Raw genomic sequence first — 20,681 nt, forward strand, 5'->3', positions numbered from 1 at the left:
TGAATCTCCTCTCATCGTGCACCCCAAAACAATGGTCTCTTGCCTCTTAGGCTGGTCCAGACTTTTTCCCAGACTCCCTCCTGGCTAGCTGTGGCATACTAGCCCCCTTCAGGCTGTGCTCACGCAGCCACCCCCAGTCCTCTGCTTGGGATCTGACCTCCAAAGCCCAAGCCTCAGCTCTCAGCCACCACCTGCCCCGGTGGGTGAGCAGACAAGCCTCTCAGGCTGGTGAGAGCTGGTCGGCACCAATTCTCTGTGCAGGAATCTCTCTGCTTTGCCCTCTACACCCCTGTTGCTGCGCTCTTCACCGTGGCCCCAAAGCTTCCCCCCCACCCACCCACCGTCATCACCAGTGAAGGGGCTTCCTAGTGTGTGGAAGCTTTTCCTCCTTCACAGCTCCCTCCCAGAGGTGCAGGTCCTGTCCCTATTCTTTTGTCTCTGTTTTTTCTTTTGCCCTACACAGGTACGTGGGGAATTTCTTGCCTTTTGGAAGTCTGAGGTCTTCTGCCAGCGTTCAGTAGGTGTTCTGTAGGAGTTGTTCCACATGTGGATGTATTTTTGATGTATTTGTGGGGAGGAAGGTGATCTCCATGTCTTACTCCTCCGCCATCTTGAAACTCTGCCCCAAATATCTTTTTACATACTACATTTTTTACATTCAAGAAAGGTAAAAAATTATTTCCAAAGAGATATTAAATGGTAGAATATGCTTAAAACATACCAGAGACCATTCGCAGAGTCATAGTATTTTTTAAATGAACAAATTAGAAACTACTAGAATTCTGTGGTAGTCTGTTTTCTTTTTACAATTATAGAGTAAGGGTTAGAAATTTCCAGAAATTTAAAAGGTCTAGAACTTTTAAAAAATGAAGCCTTGTTTTATTTTGAGAGGTATGCATTTTAAATGTACCAAAAAACCCAGAAAAAATGTACAGTCACTTAACCTATCTTATTGTTGATTTCCTCGTTATTAAAAATAGGATTAATAAGACTACGCAGGGGCAGTCATGAAGATTAAAATAGATATCCTATGTTACAGACATTCTGTGATTTAAAAATGCCTTGTGTATGGGACGTGTTCAATAAATGTTAGTTCTTCTCTACTCCATTACCTTACTTATATCCCAGAGTACCTCAATCACAGTAAAGTCTTAATGATACTGAACGGACGGTTGATTGGGGAAAAAAAATCATTTGAACTGCTTGATTACCACAATTCAACAGATTCAGACTGTATAAATTCTATATGTAAAAAGATCACAGAACTATTTCTCAGGCTCTGATCATATGATTCCAAGGTCAGATATTTTTACACCATAACCCAAAGAGGGAAATGAGAGAACAGACAAAAAAGCTAGTTTTAGAATTAACAATAAGATTAGTGAAGACACTACATGAATTATTTTCATTGGTTTTTACTGAGGGAAATTAAGAATAAAGCTTTCCTGAAAGTGTTTAGTAAATCAAAGGGAACTTCCCTGCTGGTCCAGTCGTTAAGAATCTGCCTTCCAATGCAGGGGACGGGAGTTTGATCCCTGGTCGGGGAACTAAGATCCCACATGCCACAGGGCAACTATGCCTATGTGCTGCAACTACTGAGCCCGTGTGCTCTGGAGTCCACATGCCACAACTAGAGAGAAGCTGGCATGGTGCAACAAAGAGTCCACTCACCGCAACTTAAGACCCAATGCAGCCAAATAAATACATTAAAAAAATGTAGATTAAAAAGAATCAAAGGTGTCAGAGAAAAGTTACTTTAAATGTGTAGGGTGGTCATACCTGTTCTATCCAATATGGTAGCCACTAGTCAGATTTGGTTATTTAAATTTAAATTAATTAAAATAAAATAAACCCACTCCTTAGTCATACTAGCCGAATTTCAAGTCCACTATAGCCATATGTGGCTAGTGGCTGACACATTGGACAGCACAGATTTATAGAACAGTTTTTTCATTGCAGAAAGATTTATTCAGAATCACTTGTCAAGTCTTAGTCAAAATACTAGGTGTAGGAGAATCATAAGGGCTGGAGAGCATCTCTTGAACAGTTTGAAGAAAGTCAAAATTGAAATTGTGGAATATATGACCACGAAGTGTTACATTTTGTTATAAATGGCCACTATGCTGACTCCAATCCATAAGAATCCTGAGAACTATAGACCAATAATTCTTATTCTTACATTGTGGGTGAGGTGGAAGATTAACAGCAATATCATCAGATGCTTAAGAAAACATAACTTATTATGTAAAAGCAATCATGATTTCTATAAAGGAAAATTATGACTGACAAAATCAACTAGGGTTTTTTGAGCATTTTGAGTAAGGGGGTTGAAATGGTTATAACTTATTTAAACTTTCAAAAAACTTTTACAAGTTTCCACACCAAAGGCCGTTAAAGTGTCTGTCATTGAATAGATGGTCTCTAAAATTTCTTCCATACTAACATCTGATGCTGACCTTCCTGAAAATGAACTGCCAAGCTGACAAGGAAAATCTGCGTGGAGATCTCGCAAGACTGAGTGAGTGGGTAGAACTCAGCGGATAAGCTTCAATGAGCTAAATATTACTTATTAGAAAATGAGCTTCAAACAATAACCTTGGCATTTAACATACTGAAAACACAGAGTTGAAGGATAGCAATAAACAAAAGCTCCTTTGATTCTTCAAATATGAAGGAAGCTGAAGCAAATTTAAAGGGTGATATGCCAGAAAGGATACAGAACCTTAGCAGTGACTATCATAGAATCTTATCTGTTATCTAGTCTATTCTTCCACCTGAAGATGTCACTCCTGTCTCATCCTACCCTTTTTTGGAATATTTTCAGTTTTGAGGAGTGCTCCCCTCACGGGACCAATCTGTTTAATTATTTGATTGCTCCAACTGTTAGAAAATAGATATATTACATCGAATTGAAGTTTGCCTACCATAATCTCCACCATTGGTTTTGGTTCTGAATTTCGGAACTAGGCAAAAGAAAAATAATCTTTCTTCCACTTACATTCCCTACACATGCTTTAAGACACCTATCATGTACAATATGTACATACATTTTCCTGCTCCTAGTGGGGAAGAAGATATTAAAAAAAAATCACCCAAACCAGAATATAGTTGCAAAATAAGATATGTTACTAAGGAAGAAACATCTTCCTGCAAGAGGGTATAGCATGATTTCCCTGGTGGTGCAGTGGTTAAGAATCTGCCTGCCAATGCAGGGGACGTGGGTTCGAACCCTGGACTGGGAAGATACCCCATGCTGCAGAGCAACTAAGCCTGTGTGCCACAACTACTGAGCCTGAGCTCTATAGCCCGCAAGCCACAACTACTGAGCCCAGGTGCCACAACTACTGAAGCCCGTGCGCCTAGATCCCGTGCTCCTCAACAAGAGAAGCCACTGCCATGAGAAGCCTGCACACCACAACGAAGAGTAGCCCCCGTTCACCGCAACTAGAGAAAGCCCGCATGCAGCAACGAAGACCCAACACAGCAAAAAATAAATAAATAAAATAAATAAATTTATTAAAAAAATAAAAAGAGGGTATAGCAAAGGAACCTGACCTAGAATTGTCCATTGTTTCATGGATCTTTATCATATCCCTGGACACCAGGCATAATGATGTTCATCTGTCTTCCTACACATTCCAGCAGGACTTTGGACCAAAGAGGTTTTCAACCAATGTTTATTTTTAAAAACGTTTTATTTTGAAATGACTTTAGACTTACAGGCAAGTTGCAAAAATTGCACAGTGTGTTCCTATATTACCTTGACTCTGCTTCCTCTAAAGTTTACATCTTATATAGCTATAGTACATTATCAAAATCAGGAAAATAATAATGGCACAATATTACTAACAGCTGTAACTAATTAACTAACTAAAGTTTTATTTTTTCCATTATTAAAAGCAAAATACTCTGAAAATTTTTGAATGAGTAATAATTTAAACAATGAATTTCTTTTTCTCACCCCTGACCTCCAACCATTCAGTCTCCACACGCAACCCCCTAAGCAGTAATCATTTTTATAGTTGCTTGTGTATTAATCCAAATCTTTTTAATATAAATATAAGCAACATGAATATATATTCCTACTTCCTCCTCTTTCTTATACAGAATGAAGCACACCATACACACTTTTTTGCACCATTTTTTGTTTTTCACTATACCTGTCTTGGAGATCTTTTCATATCAGTACAGAGATAATCCACTTCGTCTTTTGTAAAGTCCCATAGCGTTCCATTGTATGGATGTACTATAGATTATTTAACTAGCCTCTCTTGATAGGCATTTGTGTGGTTTCCAATCCTTTCCTATTGTAATCCATGCAGCAATAAAAATATTATAAACATATCAGTCTGCACTTATGGGAATATATCTGCAGGATATTCACTCCCCCAAGTGATATTGCTAGGTCAAATGATATATGCATTTGTAATTGCCAAACTGCCTTTCCACCAGCCATTTTCCTCAGAGCCTTTCTAATAGAACATATTAACAAACTTTTGGATCTTTACTAAAATGATAGGCAAAAAATGGTATTTCAGTATAATTACAGTCACGTTTCATAATAATGAAGGAAGGTTAACATATTTTTATATGTTTAAGAGCTATTCGAATTTCCTTTTCAATGAACTGTCAGTTCATCTAATTTGTCCATTCTTTTATTGAATTGTTGATCTTTTACTTCACAATTATGAAGAATTTTTATATATTAAGGAAAATTAACCTATAGTTTCCCACCTAAAGAAAAGTATTGTTAATATTTTGGCATACGTATTTCCATCATATATGTATACTTTAGAAAAAGGATAGTTGTGATCCTTCACCATTACAGTTTTCTATTTTCCTATTTTCCACTTGATTGATGCTTGCTTTACAATGCTGCTAGTGTGACACAAATCAGTTAAGATTTTATCAGAATCGCCATAATTTGATACTGATGGTAAGTCCTCTCAATGATTTGGCCCTGAGTGCTTAACTACAGGTTTTCTGCTTTTGAATTTTTACAGAGGAGGCTCTTCCTCAGCAAACCAGAACGGCCTAGGAAGATACACTTAATGGTTGATCACTGCCATCTGTTGGTAAATATGGAGAATTTCATCCAGTGACTTTCCCCTGTGGCGTGGATATTTTATTGTTTTTGAAAACATATCTTAAAAATTCCAGAAAATTTAGGTGCATGATAATCTTAAATAAAATGACAAAAATAGGAACAAAGATTAAGGAAGCTTAGGAGTTTAGTCAGAACATATTTTTCTTCGAAACACTGATTCAAAAAGGTGCATACACCTCAATGTTCATAGCAACATTATTTACAATAACCAAAACAAGGAAACAACCGAAGTGTCCATCAACAGATGAATGGATGAAGAAGATGTGGTATAGATATACAATGGAATACTACTCAGACATAAAAAAGAATGAAGTTTTGCCATTTGCAGCAGCATGGATGCACTTGGAGGTTATTATGCTTAGTGAAATAAGTCAGGGAAAGATAAATACTGTATGATATCACTTATATGTGGAATCTAAAAAGTACAACAAACTAGTGAATATAACATAGAAGAAGCAGACTCACAGATATAGAGAATACAACTAGTGATTACCAGTCGGGGGAGAGGGAGAGGGAAGGGCACTATAGGGGCAGGGGAGTGGGAGGTACAAACTATTGGGTTTTAGATAGGCTCAAGGATATATTGTACAACACAAGGAATATAGCCAATATTTTGCAACAACTGTAAATGGAAAGTAACCTTTAAAAATTGTATAAAAATAAAAAGTAAAAAAAATAAAATAAAGGTTAAAAAAGCTGCAAAATAATATTCCCCTCCAATTACTAAGATTCCTTTAGTGTTTCTAACCAATTAATATTATTTTCCTAAGCAGAATATTGGACTGTTGGAAAAAACTAATCTCAGTAAAAGATATTATTTCTACCTTGCTGATTTCCAGTTCACTTTACATAACTGGTTGTCATGGACAAATTAATTTAATGAATTGGATAAGTGACACAACATAAGGTTTTAACTATGCAAATATTCATAAAACTGTGACTAATTGTTTACTGATAAGGTAGAATAATGTACATATCCAAAGATAATGCAGACTGAAAATGTAGCAACGGTCTGGAGATTATCACAATTTACACAGTGCCATCTGTAGTGGAGTGCTTGATAACGTTTAACTGTTTGAAGATGATATTAACAACTTCTAGTGAGAAATTACTTAAATAATATAATATTCTCAGGTATCAGTAAAGAATACTTTAATTATTGGATATTATTTTCATTTATTATCTAGGAAGAATAATCTCCTGGATTTGGTAAATTGATCATTTAAAGCTTAGCACATTATCTCCTCCTGCTTTCAATTCATTCTATTTGAAAACACAGTAAATCCAGCAATTTGGTAAGTTTGTGATTATAATGCCAAATTTAGAAGATCTTATTTTTAGTCAAAGTATTCTTCCTTTTCAGTGAGCACATCTCAATATTTGTTGCCTCCACTATATGGTTTATTATATGCTCTTTAAGTCATACCAGTATTTATTTCTTTGCTCTTCAGACTATGCCAGTTACCTGGGTCTCTATCAAATGTAGGGGTGTTTTTTTTTCCCCTCTGGACATAGCTGTCATATATTTTCACCAGGTGAAAGTAGCTAAAGCATGTTATATCCTGTGGCTGAATGTGGCTGAATCATTACCTGGCATGATAAACTTAAAGGCAGATAAACTTAAAAAAACATATTTATGATCAGAACAATAACTAAAAATAAACAACAATAGCAATGATGAATTCTCACAGGACTAAACTATGCAGCACACCTTCCTGCCAGAGATTCACAGAATATATTGGGACTTCTAATTATATGCTCATGCTAGGATTGTAACAGCTTTGAAAGCCACAAGCTATTCTGTGCTAAAAGTAAAAGTGGGTGGAGGTGAAGAAGAGGTAGCAAATACGTAGTCTTACCTCCACCCACTCAAATCTAATTGTTAAGTCAATTAGAAAAGATTAACGTTGACAATTCAAGAATGAACTCAGGCTCTGCTTATTAATTCCTGGTTCTCTGCGTGTGAGTTAGCTGAATAAAGAAAATAGTGATGGATTTGCATGAAAAAGCATTATTCACGTCTGTGGAAACCTGATCTGGGCCTTAGCTTCTGAAAAGTCATCACATGCCAAAGTCAATATTTTAAATGTACACTCAGAGCACAGTGCATCTGGACACCCTTCTAAAAAGTTTAACTCAGTTGAAAAGTTTCCTAGTCCTCTATTAAATTGTTAACCTGCAGTCCACTTCTACTTCCTAATGCCCTAGACTCTGGGAAACCCTCAAGAAGAGAAGAATATGGTAGATTGAGACCAGGCATGGTGGTTCACTTGTGCCGTCCTCAGTAAAGGGAAATTTAGGAAATGTTCACAGCAATGAAGAGAAAGTGTCTACAGTGGAAGTATTTAGATAGATGTAACAGGAACGGAGCAGACATTTAGCCATAGGAAGTCTGAGACCAGGAAAAGGGAGAGTAACATTTATTGAATATAGCCTAAACGATGTGCATTATATTGGTCCTCCTCCTGAATTTTATCCGCTATTAGAGCTTGTATAGCATTAAGTAAAAAAGGGATGATGAAAGGAGAGAAGGAGATTTGAAAAATAGGTGGGTAGCCAAAGTAACTACAGAGGCTAAGAATAAGTGAATACTTAGAAGAGGAAAAACACCATCTCCCTGCTTGCTTTTCTAACTCATAGGATTCATCTACAAAATAATTGGTCACTTCAGGAGAACAACTGACAACTAAAACAATCTGACAGCCCTAGAGTTAGCCTTTCATAACATCAACATTATTCACCATAGTATATTCATCCAGAGTACCTTAAACTTCGTTTTTGAAAAATGTTTTAGATAGACAGATAGACACAGATATATTCAGAAACACATAAATCCTATCCTCATTCTCTAAGTTCCAATATTTAACTGTTCTGACTTCTAATAGAAAATATATGACCACTATCATTCACTCATCCACCGTTTATCAACTTTTTATCTTAACCTTTTCATGAGTTTTAATTTTAACTGGCCTTGATACTATTGAGAAGGTACCATATCAGGAATATATGTAGAATTATACTGAGGCTTGTGTTCTTTAGTCTCAAAGTAGGTCTTCCTTAAAATATAGAGATCATAATTGGGCATATTCTAGGACTAAAATACCATAACAAAAAGATGATGCTGCAGTGTCTTACTAGCGATTTGTTTGATTTAAAACAATAAAAGCATTGCTGCTGCTTCTGATACTTGTGGTTGGGTATGACATCCAGACCTCTTACTTCAGAGCTATTCCTAAGGTACACTGAATTGAAGAGATCCACACAAGTCTTCTGTTTCAGAGGATCTGTGCTACTGAGAACATATTGTTAGATAAGAAGAGATTTTCAGCTAATTCAAAAAAAAAAAAAGCCACATAGCTCTAATCCGTGTCCTGTTACGCATATCTTTCTAGTCCTCTTTTAGTGGCTTCCTTTTCCCCTTTGATATGTGTTTTAACTTTCCCCAAGGCTGCCTTTGGTATATGTTTTAACTTGATTTTACCTAGAAAGAAATGCTGGAGAAAAGAAGGAGAGAGCACTCCCAGTGTAATTTGCCCCAGGCCTGGCCTGTACTCTACTGATAAATAACTTGTCATCAACAATCCCATATTTGTACAATTTGATCTTCTGATCACACTTCATTTTGTTGTCTCTGACTACTTCTTTAATCTCCCAAAGTTCTTTTTGTTTCTCTAAGGCATTTCTCTCTATGGTGTCTTCTGTAAGCTTAGTTTACCTTACAAATGAATTTCAGTGTTTACCTGGCCTTGATCAGGTTGAGAAGGTCTCATAGCAGTATCAAAAGCATGTGCAGAATTATGCCGAGGTTGGAGTCCTGATAAACTCCTCTGTTCTCTGGCACAGTAAATTAAAAAATATATATATATATAGTTAGGATAGAGAAGTAGCTTAATTGGTTATAAATCACTTTTTAAAATAAACTCATTTTTGACAACACAGAATGAATGTTCCCATCTTAAGACTCCATTATTATATGTACCCGAGAGAATGCAATAATATTGGCTACCATTTGTTGAGTATTTTCCATGCTCAAAGTGTTTTACTTTACATTATCTGATTTTTCCCAACATTTTATTAGGAAAATTTTCAAACACACACCAAAATTGAATTCTATAGTGAATGCCCATGTATCTACCACCTCGATTTAATCATTAACACTTTACTATACTTGCTTTTGCATATATCTATCCATCTATCCATCCTTCTATCCACCCATTAATCCATTATATTTTTAATGCAATTGAAAGTAAATTTCACACATCAGTTTATTTCACAAAAATTACATTATCTTACTTGAGTAAGGCTTGCAAGATAAGTATTATTAACTCCATTTTACAGATGAGAAACCTGAGGCTGAGAAATCTTAAGGAAATTCCCCAAGGCCACACAGTCAGTGATTTATAGGACAGGGATTTGAATCCCAGTCTGTCTTGCTCTATGTCCATACATTTTCCACTACACTAAGGAATCTTCCAGAGTATATATAGAAACACTCTGTCAATTCACAATTGAGGGAATGGCAGAAGGGAAAAAAAGGAGCTCAAACTAAATTATATTTTAACTGAAGAAAAATAAGGCAGATTAATTCTTTACCCAAAAAACCTATAAATAAGTCTAAATGCTTATAAACACTATTACTATTCTAATCTATAATCAAGCTTTTTGTTTTGCTTTTGCTTCTCAATGCAGTTTTCCATTAATTATTTCATTTGATTCTCACAACTATAGAGAAAAAGGATATGTATACCCAACTCTTCATTTATAAAGGAGGAAACAGGGGCTAAGTGATCCTCTCAAAGTCATAGACAATTAGTAGAAGAGAGAGGATTGGAATACAAATCCAGTGTTCTAGAAAGCTTTGGAGTAGGAAAACTATGGAGAATACTTAAAAGGTGACTTGTTTATGGGTATGATTTCTAATTAAAATGATTCTTTAAAATCTCAGGAGGTTTCCAACCTAATTCTATTCTTAGAAGTGTGAGGCTGACAGTACAAGCCACTTCCAATTTTAAAGTAATATTTCAAACTATCTTCATACTGCATAGAGGGTAACATTATCTTGTCACTGGAGAATGATACTTTAAAGTAGATGCTAATTTGAATTAACTGATATAAAATTGGTGAGATTTTACCCTACTGGTATTTACCTTTCATATTTCTATCATTTAGAGGCAGTGCAAAATATAAAGGATACTATTTGCTTTTAAGCAAAAAAACAAAAGGAATGCAACAGGGCTTTACAGCTTTCAGAGCACTGTTTTATCTCATTAGAGTCCATTAGTGTAGCATGGGGATTAAGAGTTTAACCCTGGGAGTCAGATTGCCTGGGTATAGACTTAGCCCTGTAACCTCAGCCAAGTTATTTGATCTCTCTGTGCCTTAGTAATCTCATCTGTACTTTATAGGGTTCTTGTGAGGATTACATGGGCCGATAGGTATGAAACATTTATAATTCAGCCTGATACATATAATAAGCTGTCTGTAAATGATTGTTGTTTTCAGTATCAATCTCACCATCTCTGTAAGATGTGTAGGTCAGATTATAGCAATCTCTACAGCTGAGAAAATTGAAGCCCAGTGAAGTGACGAGATTTGCCCAAGACAGAGTCAGAATACAGTCAAGCCTATTGGATGCTGGGGGTTGGGGTAAATAGGAGATACTGGTACAGCTGTCCCCCTTCCCCCGCCTCAACTCTTAGGACAGTATGTGTGGTGCATACAAATAGCACGTTGGTGGAAGGAAGACAATGAAGTAGGACAATTCTTTAGTGAATTACACTTGGCTCACTTGGTTTTTATCTGAGGAAGGGGCTTTACAGTTTTTGTTGTATCCAAATCCTGAACAAAATTTATTTAGTTATCCTGACTTTTGTTCTAATTTAATTAAATGTTGATGAATATGGAAGAGAATATATCAGCTGTATGCATGATAAATGATATCCATTATTTCTTGAATCATTTAGTGATCTCACAAGCGATTTCCCATCATTCTCAGATGTATTTAGAAATTTCTTACCGGTGATCATTTGTATTCCTTGACTTCTTTTTACAGTAGTGGATAGTCTGGATTGTTACACCAACTAGTATAGCCAGTCCTATTCCAGGCAATGCTGCTACTAAAATCAGGTCCAGAGTATTCCAGAGCTGGTCACATTTGGTCCCCATGTACCAATAATTTCCCCACCGGCCTCTGAAATTTGGACATCTTGATAGAGATAATAAAAATAGAAAAAGCTCACAAATTAGAGAAATAAAAACAAATTGTTTCCCCTGAAAGAATCCAATCTTTCATTGTTACTAAACCATAAGTTTTCCCTTTAAGGCCCTCAAGAGATTTCTATTGTACTATTTTTCCACTTGAGCAAACATGCTAAAATGTACAGGTTTGAACACATTGAATTAGCATGCAGAAGGTGGTCAGGATTTCCCAACCATTGGCTAATGAAGATGTGGTACTTAGAAGTGAAAAAAAAGTCTCACCCAGAATGGCTGTCTCAACACTGCTTTTAAAACTATCCACATTTTGCCCATTGCTCATGCCTCTATTCACTCTGGCTACTTCAGTTCTATGACTGCTATGAAAAGAGTTTGAAGTGGCCTAATCTACTAGTTCTGTAACTGCAGCTGGGTGTTCCTTTGACCAACTCCTACAGTGATGAATGCAGGTTAACTGACTATGCCACTCGACAGCAAATACAAGAAGAAACATGAGAAGGTGAGAATAGACTGTCTGCCAGCAAAATCTGCCTGTTTCCATCTTTCCCATGACTCCAGATCTTCCTCCTCTATTTTAAAGAAATAAATGACTCATACATAAACTTCTTGTGTTTTTATAAAGCCTGACACTTTGCCAGATAACCTGAGTGTGGTTCTCTGGTGCCTAGATTGAACTGGCATAGCACACACCCACATAGAAATGTCTATGGGTTTGTGGAAAGGAAAAATGTGACTTCTCACCATCCTCAATTAGAGTGACTAATGGTGAGGTTAGTTCATGTAGTGTCTTTAGAGATTACTTCATTATCTCCTGTAGAATTGATAAAGGATTACCCAGTTTAACAGTGAATATCAGATCCTAAGTAAACTAAACCTGGTTTGTATTGTTCCAATACATTGGGTACTGTCATGGATGACATGAAGGGATTGATTAGATGATTACTATAATCTTTTATAGCTCTGATACTCTAGGCTTCTATAATAAAGTGCAGCTACCAGCTTCAAATAGGTAGTAATCTACTCAATGGGACATGGCTTCTAATATGTAATATAATGTAATTCATTTAAGCAAGTTAAAATATGTTTGAAAAATATGTCTTATAAACTCTCACGGGTTTCTTCCTAGAAAAAAAGACTTTTTCAAGAGTGTATTTCTTGTTTAATTTAGGACTGAGTCACAAAAGGAATTATATATAAAACAGTAACAGTTCATTCATTTATTCAACAACATTTATTGGGTTCGTACCATGTACCAAGTACTGTGCCAGGCATTTGAGATAGACCAGTAAATAAAACAAAGATCTATGTTCTCAAGCATCTTAAAATGTAGGAAAGGAAGACAGACAACAAAAATAAGCATCATTAGTAAATTATCTAGAATGTTTAAAGGTGATAAGTGCTAAGGAATAAAGAAAAAGTAGAGCAGGGTAAGGGGGATTAGCAATTTGGGGGGGGCAGGATAGTAGGACAGGTTGCAGTGATATAATAGGTTAGTAAAGGGCAGGCCTTATTGAGAAGATAATATTTGAAGAAAGACTGAAGGAGGTGAGGGCGTTAGACACAGGTTTATTTGGGGAGAAGAGCATTCCAAGAAGCAGGAACAGCAAGTACAAAGGTTCTAAAGCAGGATGGAATGTGCCTACATGTCTGAGGATCACAGGAAAATCAGTGTGGCTGAAGCAGAGTAAGGGAGTAGGGTAGAAGATAAGGCCAAAGAAAGAAGGAGACCAGATCACAAAAGTCCTTATAGGTCATTGTAAGGACTTTAACTTTTATACTGAGTGAAATGAGGAATAGTTACAGGATTTTGAGGAGTGACATGATCTAGGTTGTTTTACAAGGATCGCTCTGTTTTCTACAGTATTGAAAAACAGACTATAGGGGACAAAGGTAGAAGCAGGGAGAAAGGTCACAAAGCTGTTCAGTAATCTAGGTAAGAGATGACCAGAGTAATTTAGACCAGAATGATAACAGTGGGGGTGAGGATAAAAGATGGTTGATTTCTGCTTATCTTTTTAAAGGTAGAACCAGCAGGATTTCCTGATAGACAAGGAGGAGAGTGTGCAAGAAAAAGAGGACTGAAGGATGACTTTAAGTTTTTTGGCATAAGCAAATGAAAGGATGGAGTTGTCATCAACTGAGATGGGAAAGACTGTGTAGAAAGAACATTTTGGGGTGGGAGTGATGGGAGTTGGGGAGTTCAGTTTTGTACTTGCTGATTTTGAAAGGAGTATTAGATATCCAAGTAGAAATGTTGAGTAGGCAGTTGTACCTCTAAGTCTGGAGGTATGAATTTTCCCAGTTGGATGGTATTTAAAGACATGAGACTGGATGAGATCACCAAGGGAGGAGGTACAGATAAAGAAGATGAAGGACTAAGTCCTCGGACACTCCAACATTAAGTAGGTGGGGACAAGAGAAGAGATTAGCAAAAGTAATTCAGAAGTGGGCAGTGAAGCAGAAGAAAAAAATAAAAACAGGAGAGAGGGATATCCTGGAAGCTAAGTGAAAATTCAAGGAAGAGAGATTTATCAACTGTGTTAATTGCTGCTGTTAGGTAAAGTAAGATGAAGAATGAGAATTGACCATTGAGCTTAACATCATAGTGGCTAGGGAGAAGAAATGAACTGACTTTGCGGGAGCACATTTCTGAACCAGTTACTTTACGAGGAATTTTAAGTATTTTATCTTACTTAATTCTCATAGCAATCCTGGGAGGTACGTAATTTTTTTCTATCATAAATGGAAAATAAAGCCGTTATATAAAAATACACTTAAAATATAGTTTAGATTCTTTTTCCTCAGAAACCAGTAAGTATGTGAGAAATGTGAATATTGGTTGAGAGATACATTAACTGTTCCAAGTAAAAATAGTCAAACGCATAGAAGCAGAGAATAGAATAGTGGTTTTCAGGGGCTGGGGGTGGAAATAGGGAATTATTTCTCAATGGGTATGAAGTTTCAGTTGTGCATGATGAGTAAGTTCTAGAGTCTGTTGTACAACATAGTACATATAGTTTATAATACGGAATTGTGCACTTTAAAATATGTTAAGAGGATAGGGGATTGGAGACAAGGTGGTGGAGAAGAAGGACCTTGAGCTCACCTCCTCTCACAAACACACCAAAATCACAACTAACTGCTGAACAATCATCGATTAAAAAGATTGGAACCTACCAAAGAAGATATTCTGTTAATACATCCAAAGACATAAAGAAGACCACAACAAGATAGTAGGAAGGGTGCACTTGGGATATAATCAAATCCCATACAACCTGGGTGGGCAACTCACAAACTGGAGAATAATGATATTGCAGAAGTTCTTCCACAGGAGTGAGAGCTCTGAGCACCACATCAGGCTCCCCAGCTTAGGGGTCCAGCATCAGGAGGAACAGCCCCCAGAGCATTTAGCTTTGAAGGTTAGTGGGGCTTCATTGCAGGAGCTCCACAGGACTGGGGGAAACAAAGACTCCGCTCTTAGAGGGTGCACACAAGGTCTATCACACACTGAGACCCAGGCAAAAGCACTGACTTCATAGAAGCCTTGGCCTGACCTACCTGCTGGTCTTGGAGGGTCTCCTGGGGAGGTTAGGGGCAGCGGTGGCTCTCTCTGGGGTCATAAGAAGTGGTGGACATATCGAGGACTGTTCATCTATATGAACTCTTGCTGGGGGTTGACAGCAAGACCCTTGCTCGAGTCATTAGCACCAAGACCTGGCCCCACCTAACAGCTTGTAGGCTCCAGCTGGGACACCTCAGGCCAAACAACCAACAGGGTGGGAACAAAGACCCGCTTGTCAGCAGAGAGGCAGCCCAAAGACTTCCTCACCCCACAACTACCTCTAGACACTTCCCTTGACACAGCCCTGCCCACCAGAGGGTCAAGACCCAGATCCACCCACCAGGGGGCAGACACCAGAAGCAAGAAAACTGTCATATCAGAGCCTGTGGAACTGAGTCTGCAAACATGGGTCAGAACTTATCCTGGGACCAGCTGGTCCCTGACCCTTGGGTGACAAGAGGAGAGTGTACTGCTTGGACACATAGGACATCCCCTACAGAGGGCCAATTCTCCAAGATCGAGAAACGTAACTAACTTACTACATACATAAAAACACAAATAGAATTTATAAAAAATGAGACAGCAAAGGAATATGTTCCAGATGAAGGAACAAGATAAAACCCCAGAAGAACAACTAAGTGACATGGAGATAGGCAATGTACACAAGAAAGAGTTCAGAGTAATGATTGTAAAGATGATCCAAGAACTCAAGAAAAGAATGGATACACAGAGTGAGAAGTTACAAGATGTTTTTAAGAAAGAGTTAAAATATTTTAAGAGGATAGATCTCGTGTTGTGTTCTTATTAAACAAAGAAAAAAAAGGTGGGGTGGGGGGGAAGCAAGCAAGGAAGAAAGTAAAGATACCACAACAGAACACAAGAAAATTTTTGGAGTTGATGGATATGTTTAGTGCCTTGGTTGTGATGATGATATCACTGGTGTATGCATACGGTCAAACTCATCCAGATATAAACATTAAATGTGTGCAATTTTTGTAGAGCAATTATATCTCAATAAAACAGCAATACCAAAAAAAGATTTGCATCCTGTTTAAATATACTGAGGTACTGATTCTCATTTTGATGAGTGATGGACATAGGGGGTCAGAGTTAATTGAATTTTTTTTTTTTTTTTTTTTTTGCGGTAGGCGGGCCTCTCACTGTTGTGGCCTCTCCCGTTGCGGAGCACAGGCTCCGGATGCGCAGGCTCAGCGGCCATGGCTCACGGGCCCAGCCACTCCGCGTCATGTGGGATCTTCCCGGACCAGGGCACGAACCCGTGTCCCCTGAATTGGCAGGTGGACTCTCAACCACTGTGCCACCGGGAAGCCCATAATTGAATTTTTTAAAAATATAAAATGATCTTAAATAAGCTTTATTCTATTTGTATCAATGTAAAATGTAGTTCTTTTAAACAAAACATGACTGAAAAATTAAAAAGCGTGTATCAGGCATGTGTTCTTAATTTGGCCAATTTTCTTAAATTGTTTATCTTTAAACATATTTTAAATTTGGCTTTTGTTCATTCATTATTTGAATGAAATATTTGGAACATCTGTGCATGTACGTGTGTGTGTGACAGAGATCTGCCTGGAGGGGTGTGGGTGGTGGTGATGGTATATATATCCTGACAATTTCAGCAATGCCATTAAAATGTTTTAAGAACTTAAAAATAATGATCATACCATTTAATTTGATATGTTCAATTATAATTTGTTAGTGCCTAACTCTTATTAACAATGTCAAAATAACTGACTCAAACTGTGTGGTGCTAATATATTTAGTAATAAAAATGATCCCTTGTCATTAGGTAGACATTCAAAGAACCTGACAGATACATATATACACAGGCACACCAAGTCCAGAGCAGTTATGCTCCACATTGAGATCTACCAGTAAAATAGGTTGAAGTAATTTGTTTGAATCAACTTGGTGGAGAAAAACTTTAAAATAGGCATAATGTCAATGTGATGTGGCAATTAACAATTGTAAAGACTTGTAAAAGAAATGAGGTACATAATTATAATAAGGATTAGGAAGACAGGTAAAAGGTAATTAGCTTTTAGCCAAAATTTTGATTACATGCCTCCAGAATTCCTCCAACTAAGAGTTTACAAATAACATTAAAATTGTCAGATGACTTATATATGTTTCTTCATTGCCGTATTACATTTACTTCCTACTCCTTGGATGTAATTTTGCAATCTGGTTTGTATTCTCATCTCAGTCTTGGAATATTCTCAAAGATTATAACCAACAACTCCTAAATGCTAAATCCAATGGATTTTTAAAATCACTTTTTATCTTTTTCAATATTTTTCCAATATTTTGCACTATTGAATTACTGATTCATTCAACAAACCCTTGCAGAACGTCTTCTATATGACAGGCATTGTGCTAGGTGCTGGAGATAAATAAAACTAAATTTTTGTTCTTGTGGTGCTTTCAAAAAGGAAACATACACCCTACATTCATAGGCAGAACACTCTATGACAAAAGGAACACAGCAAGATCCTTTTTGACCCACCTCCTAGAGAAATGGAAATAAAAACAAAAATAAACAAATGGGACCTAATGAAACTTAAAAGCTTTTGCACAGCAAAGGAAACCATAAACAAGACGAAAAGACAACCCCCAGAATGGGAGAAAATATTTGCAAGTGAAGCAACTGACAAAGGATTAATCTCCAAAATATACAAGTAGCTCATGCAGCTAAATATCAAAAAACAAAAAACCCAATTCAAAAATGGGCAGAAGACCTAAATAGACATTTCTCCAAAGAAGATATACAGATTGCCAACAAACACATGAAAGGATGCTCAACATCACTTATCATTAGAGAAGTGCAAATCAAAAGCACAATGAGGTTTCACCTCACACCGGTCAGAATGACCATCATCAAAAAATCTACAAACAGGGCTTCACTGGTGGTGCAGTGGTTGGGAGCCCGCCTGCCAATGCAGGGGACACGGGTTTTTTCCCCGGTCCGGGAGGACCCCACATGCCGTGGAGCAGCTGGGCCCATGAGCCATGGCCGCTGAGCCTGCACATCCGCAGAGTGTGCTCCGTAAAGGGAGAGGCCACAACAGTGAGAGGCCCGTGTACTGAAAAAAAAAAAATCTACAAACAATAAATGCTGGAGAGGGTGTGGAGAAAAGGGAACCCTCTTACACTGTTGGTGGGAATGTAAATTGTTACAGCCACTAAGGAGAACCGTATGGAGGTTCCTTAAAAAACTAAAAATAGAACTACCATATGACCCAGCAATCCCACTACTGGGCATAGACCCTGAGAAAACCATAACTCAAAAAGAGTCATGTACCCCAATGTTTGTTGCAGCACTATTTAAAATAGCCAGGACATGGAAGCAACCTAAGTGTCCATCGACAGATGAATGGATAAAGAAGATGTGGCACATATATATATATATATAATGGAATATTACTCAGCCATAAAAAGGAATGAAATTGAGTTATTTGTAGGGAGGTGGATGGACCTAGAGTCTGTCATACAGAGTGAAGTAAGTCAGAAAGAGAAAAACAAATACCATATGCTAACACATATATATGGAATCTTAAAAAAAAAAAAAGGTTCTGATGAACCTAGGGGCAGGACAGGAATAAAGACACAGACGTAGAGAATGGACTTGAGGACATGGGAAGGGGGAAGGGTAAGCTGGGACAAAGCAAGAGAGTGGCATGGACATATATACATGACCAAATGTAAAATAGATAGCTAGTGGGAAGCAACCACATAGCACAGGGAGGTCAGCTGGGTGCTTTGTGATGACCTAGAGGGGTGGGATAGGGAGGGTGGGAGGGAGGCGCAAGAGGGAGGGGATATGGGGATATATGTGTACATATAGCTGATTCACTTTGTTATACAGCAGAAACTAACACAACAATGTAAAGCAATTATACTCCAATAAAGATGTTTTAAAAAAATAAAATAAAATTGAGAGGAAAGACACCCAGAAATTGCAGTAGAGTAGTTTAAGTGCTATGTTAGAAATATGATGGAGCTTACTCTTGAAGGTTAAGTAGGAATTCACCAGGGGAAGAAGAGCTGTGATGAGAGGAGGGAGGGTGAATGAACAGTAATAGGGAGAAGTTGTAGTATATGTCAACATCCAAAGGTGAGAGAGAAAATAGTGCACTTGAAGAACTGCAAATACTGTTATTCAGTATATCTAGAGCATGGTGTGCAAACTAGTCACATTTCTCCAAACACAAAATTCTCTCAAACCTCAGGTCCCTTTGCCTACCCCTGGTTTTCTTACTATCAGTTTAAGAGGCAGGGACCCAGGAAAACCTTTCACTATTGCCCCGTCCCCACCTATCCTCTCTTTCTCTTACTTATGAATGCTTTCTTATTCTTGTGTTATGTTTTTTCCTAGGTCTCCTTCTATTTTTTGCTCAAATACTCTCATATTTTTGATTAGAGCAAAGTAGAAAATCTGCCTAAATTCATATCAAAGAATACACACTTTTATAAAAAGCAAACCTGGAAACAAAGGAGGGAACCACAGTACATTTAAGATATTTCTTGATTTACAAAAAAACTTTATTTACACATAACATGTCAGGATTATTGCTATTGCATAACATGAGGCACACCTTAAGTTCTTCTTCTTTAGAACAGCAAAATAGTTTATTCATGAGTATATATAACTAATCTATTAAAAGTCTGTCTGAGGAAAGCTCTTTTGAATGATGCTAATCTCTTAAAGTTAATAAAATTGTCTCAGTTAATCTTTTAAATTTTATTATATTGTTTTTAGAACAGTAGATTAAACTGTTTTAGGGAATCTACAATAACTGTGTTATATGTGTAGGGGTTATTTCTGATTAAAATATTTTAAAAGAAGTGTTGCATTGTTGAATATAACAAACAAAAACAAAGTGCATTATTACTTACAGTATATTGTACTTTGCTTTTACAACACACATAACCACTTACTTGCAAAAAGGCTCTCCATCTTTGCATGCACAAACAATATTCTCTGGACAGAAATGTATTATATTCCCTGGACAATCATCAAAGTCAGTCACAGATGTACAATTGGCTGTAAATAACAACATTCAAAAATCCCTCAACAATATAGAACAAATGTTTCAAACTTAGCTAATACACATGTGAAAAGTTCTACATGTTAGAAAAACTACATGTTAAAGAATCTTAAAACATAAAAATGAAAATAACTTTGTTGTACTTTGAAAATGTTCAAATACCATACTTTCAAGTACCAGTCTCCAAAAATCAAGATGAACAACACAAGTGATTTCATTCTGTTATTTTGTACCTGATGGATTTTTACAACATGGCTTTAAAAACAGTCACTACACGCCATTATAGCTTAAAGGCTATCTAACATTTGAAATAAAGTTCTTTTGTACTAAATTTGAGAATCATCTCTGGCTAAGGGAAGACATAACAATATATCCAAAGATAGGATCAACATACATCCTGGTTTGCAAGGACAGTTTCAGTTTATGCCTTTTGTCCTGGAATAAATATTAATACTTCTCTCTTCACTTTCAAAGTGTTCTGGTTGAGACAGGTAGATTAGTTACCCTACTAGTAGGTCACTGGGGGTGGCAGACACCTCAGCCCCAATCCTTGATGATTTTCTGATATTTCTAAGGTTACCCTGGAGAGTCATTCTGTCAATGATATGGCTGCAGTACCCCTTCCAGAAATCTGGACTCAGAAAAGGTTTTCTAGAGTCTGAAAATCAGTGAGTAGGAACATTTATCTGGAGTCACAGGACCTATAAACATGCACAGAAACTGTAAT

The 20,681-nt window shown here is 37.1% G+C and overlaps 1 protein-coding gene across 1 annotated transcript in view; it reads right to left on the minus strand.

The window, feature by feature from the left end:
- LOC132418492 (uncharacterized) overlaps positions 1–19,989 on the minus strand; it is a 52,236-nt gene extending 32,247 nt beyond the window's left edge. Inside the window, exons 1-3 of the mRNA XM_060002373.1 lie at positions 19,845–19,989; positions 11,124–11,312; positions 8,848–8,941 (exon numbers count right to left, since the gene is read on the minus strand). Coding sequence (XP_059858356.1) covers positions 8,848–8,941; positions 11,124–11,312; positions 19,845–19,966 — 405 coding nt within the window. The 5' untranslated portion in view covers positions 19,967–19,989. The remainder of the gene's footprint in view (positions 1–8,847; positions 8,942–11,123; positions 11,313–19,844) is intronic.
- Positions 19,990–20,681: the final 692 nt, after the last annotated feature.

Source organism: Delphinus delphis, chromosome X, assembly GCF_949987515.2.
Source record: "Delphinus delphis chromosome X, mDelDel1.2, whole genome shotgun sequence".
NCBI classification, from domain to species: Eukaryota; Metazoa; Chordata; class Mammalia; order Artiodactyla; family Delphinidae; genus Delphinus; species Delphinus delphis.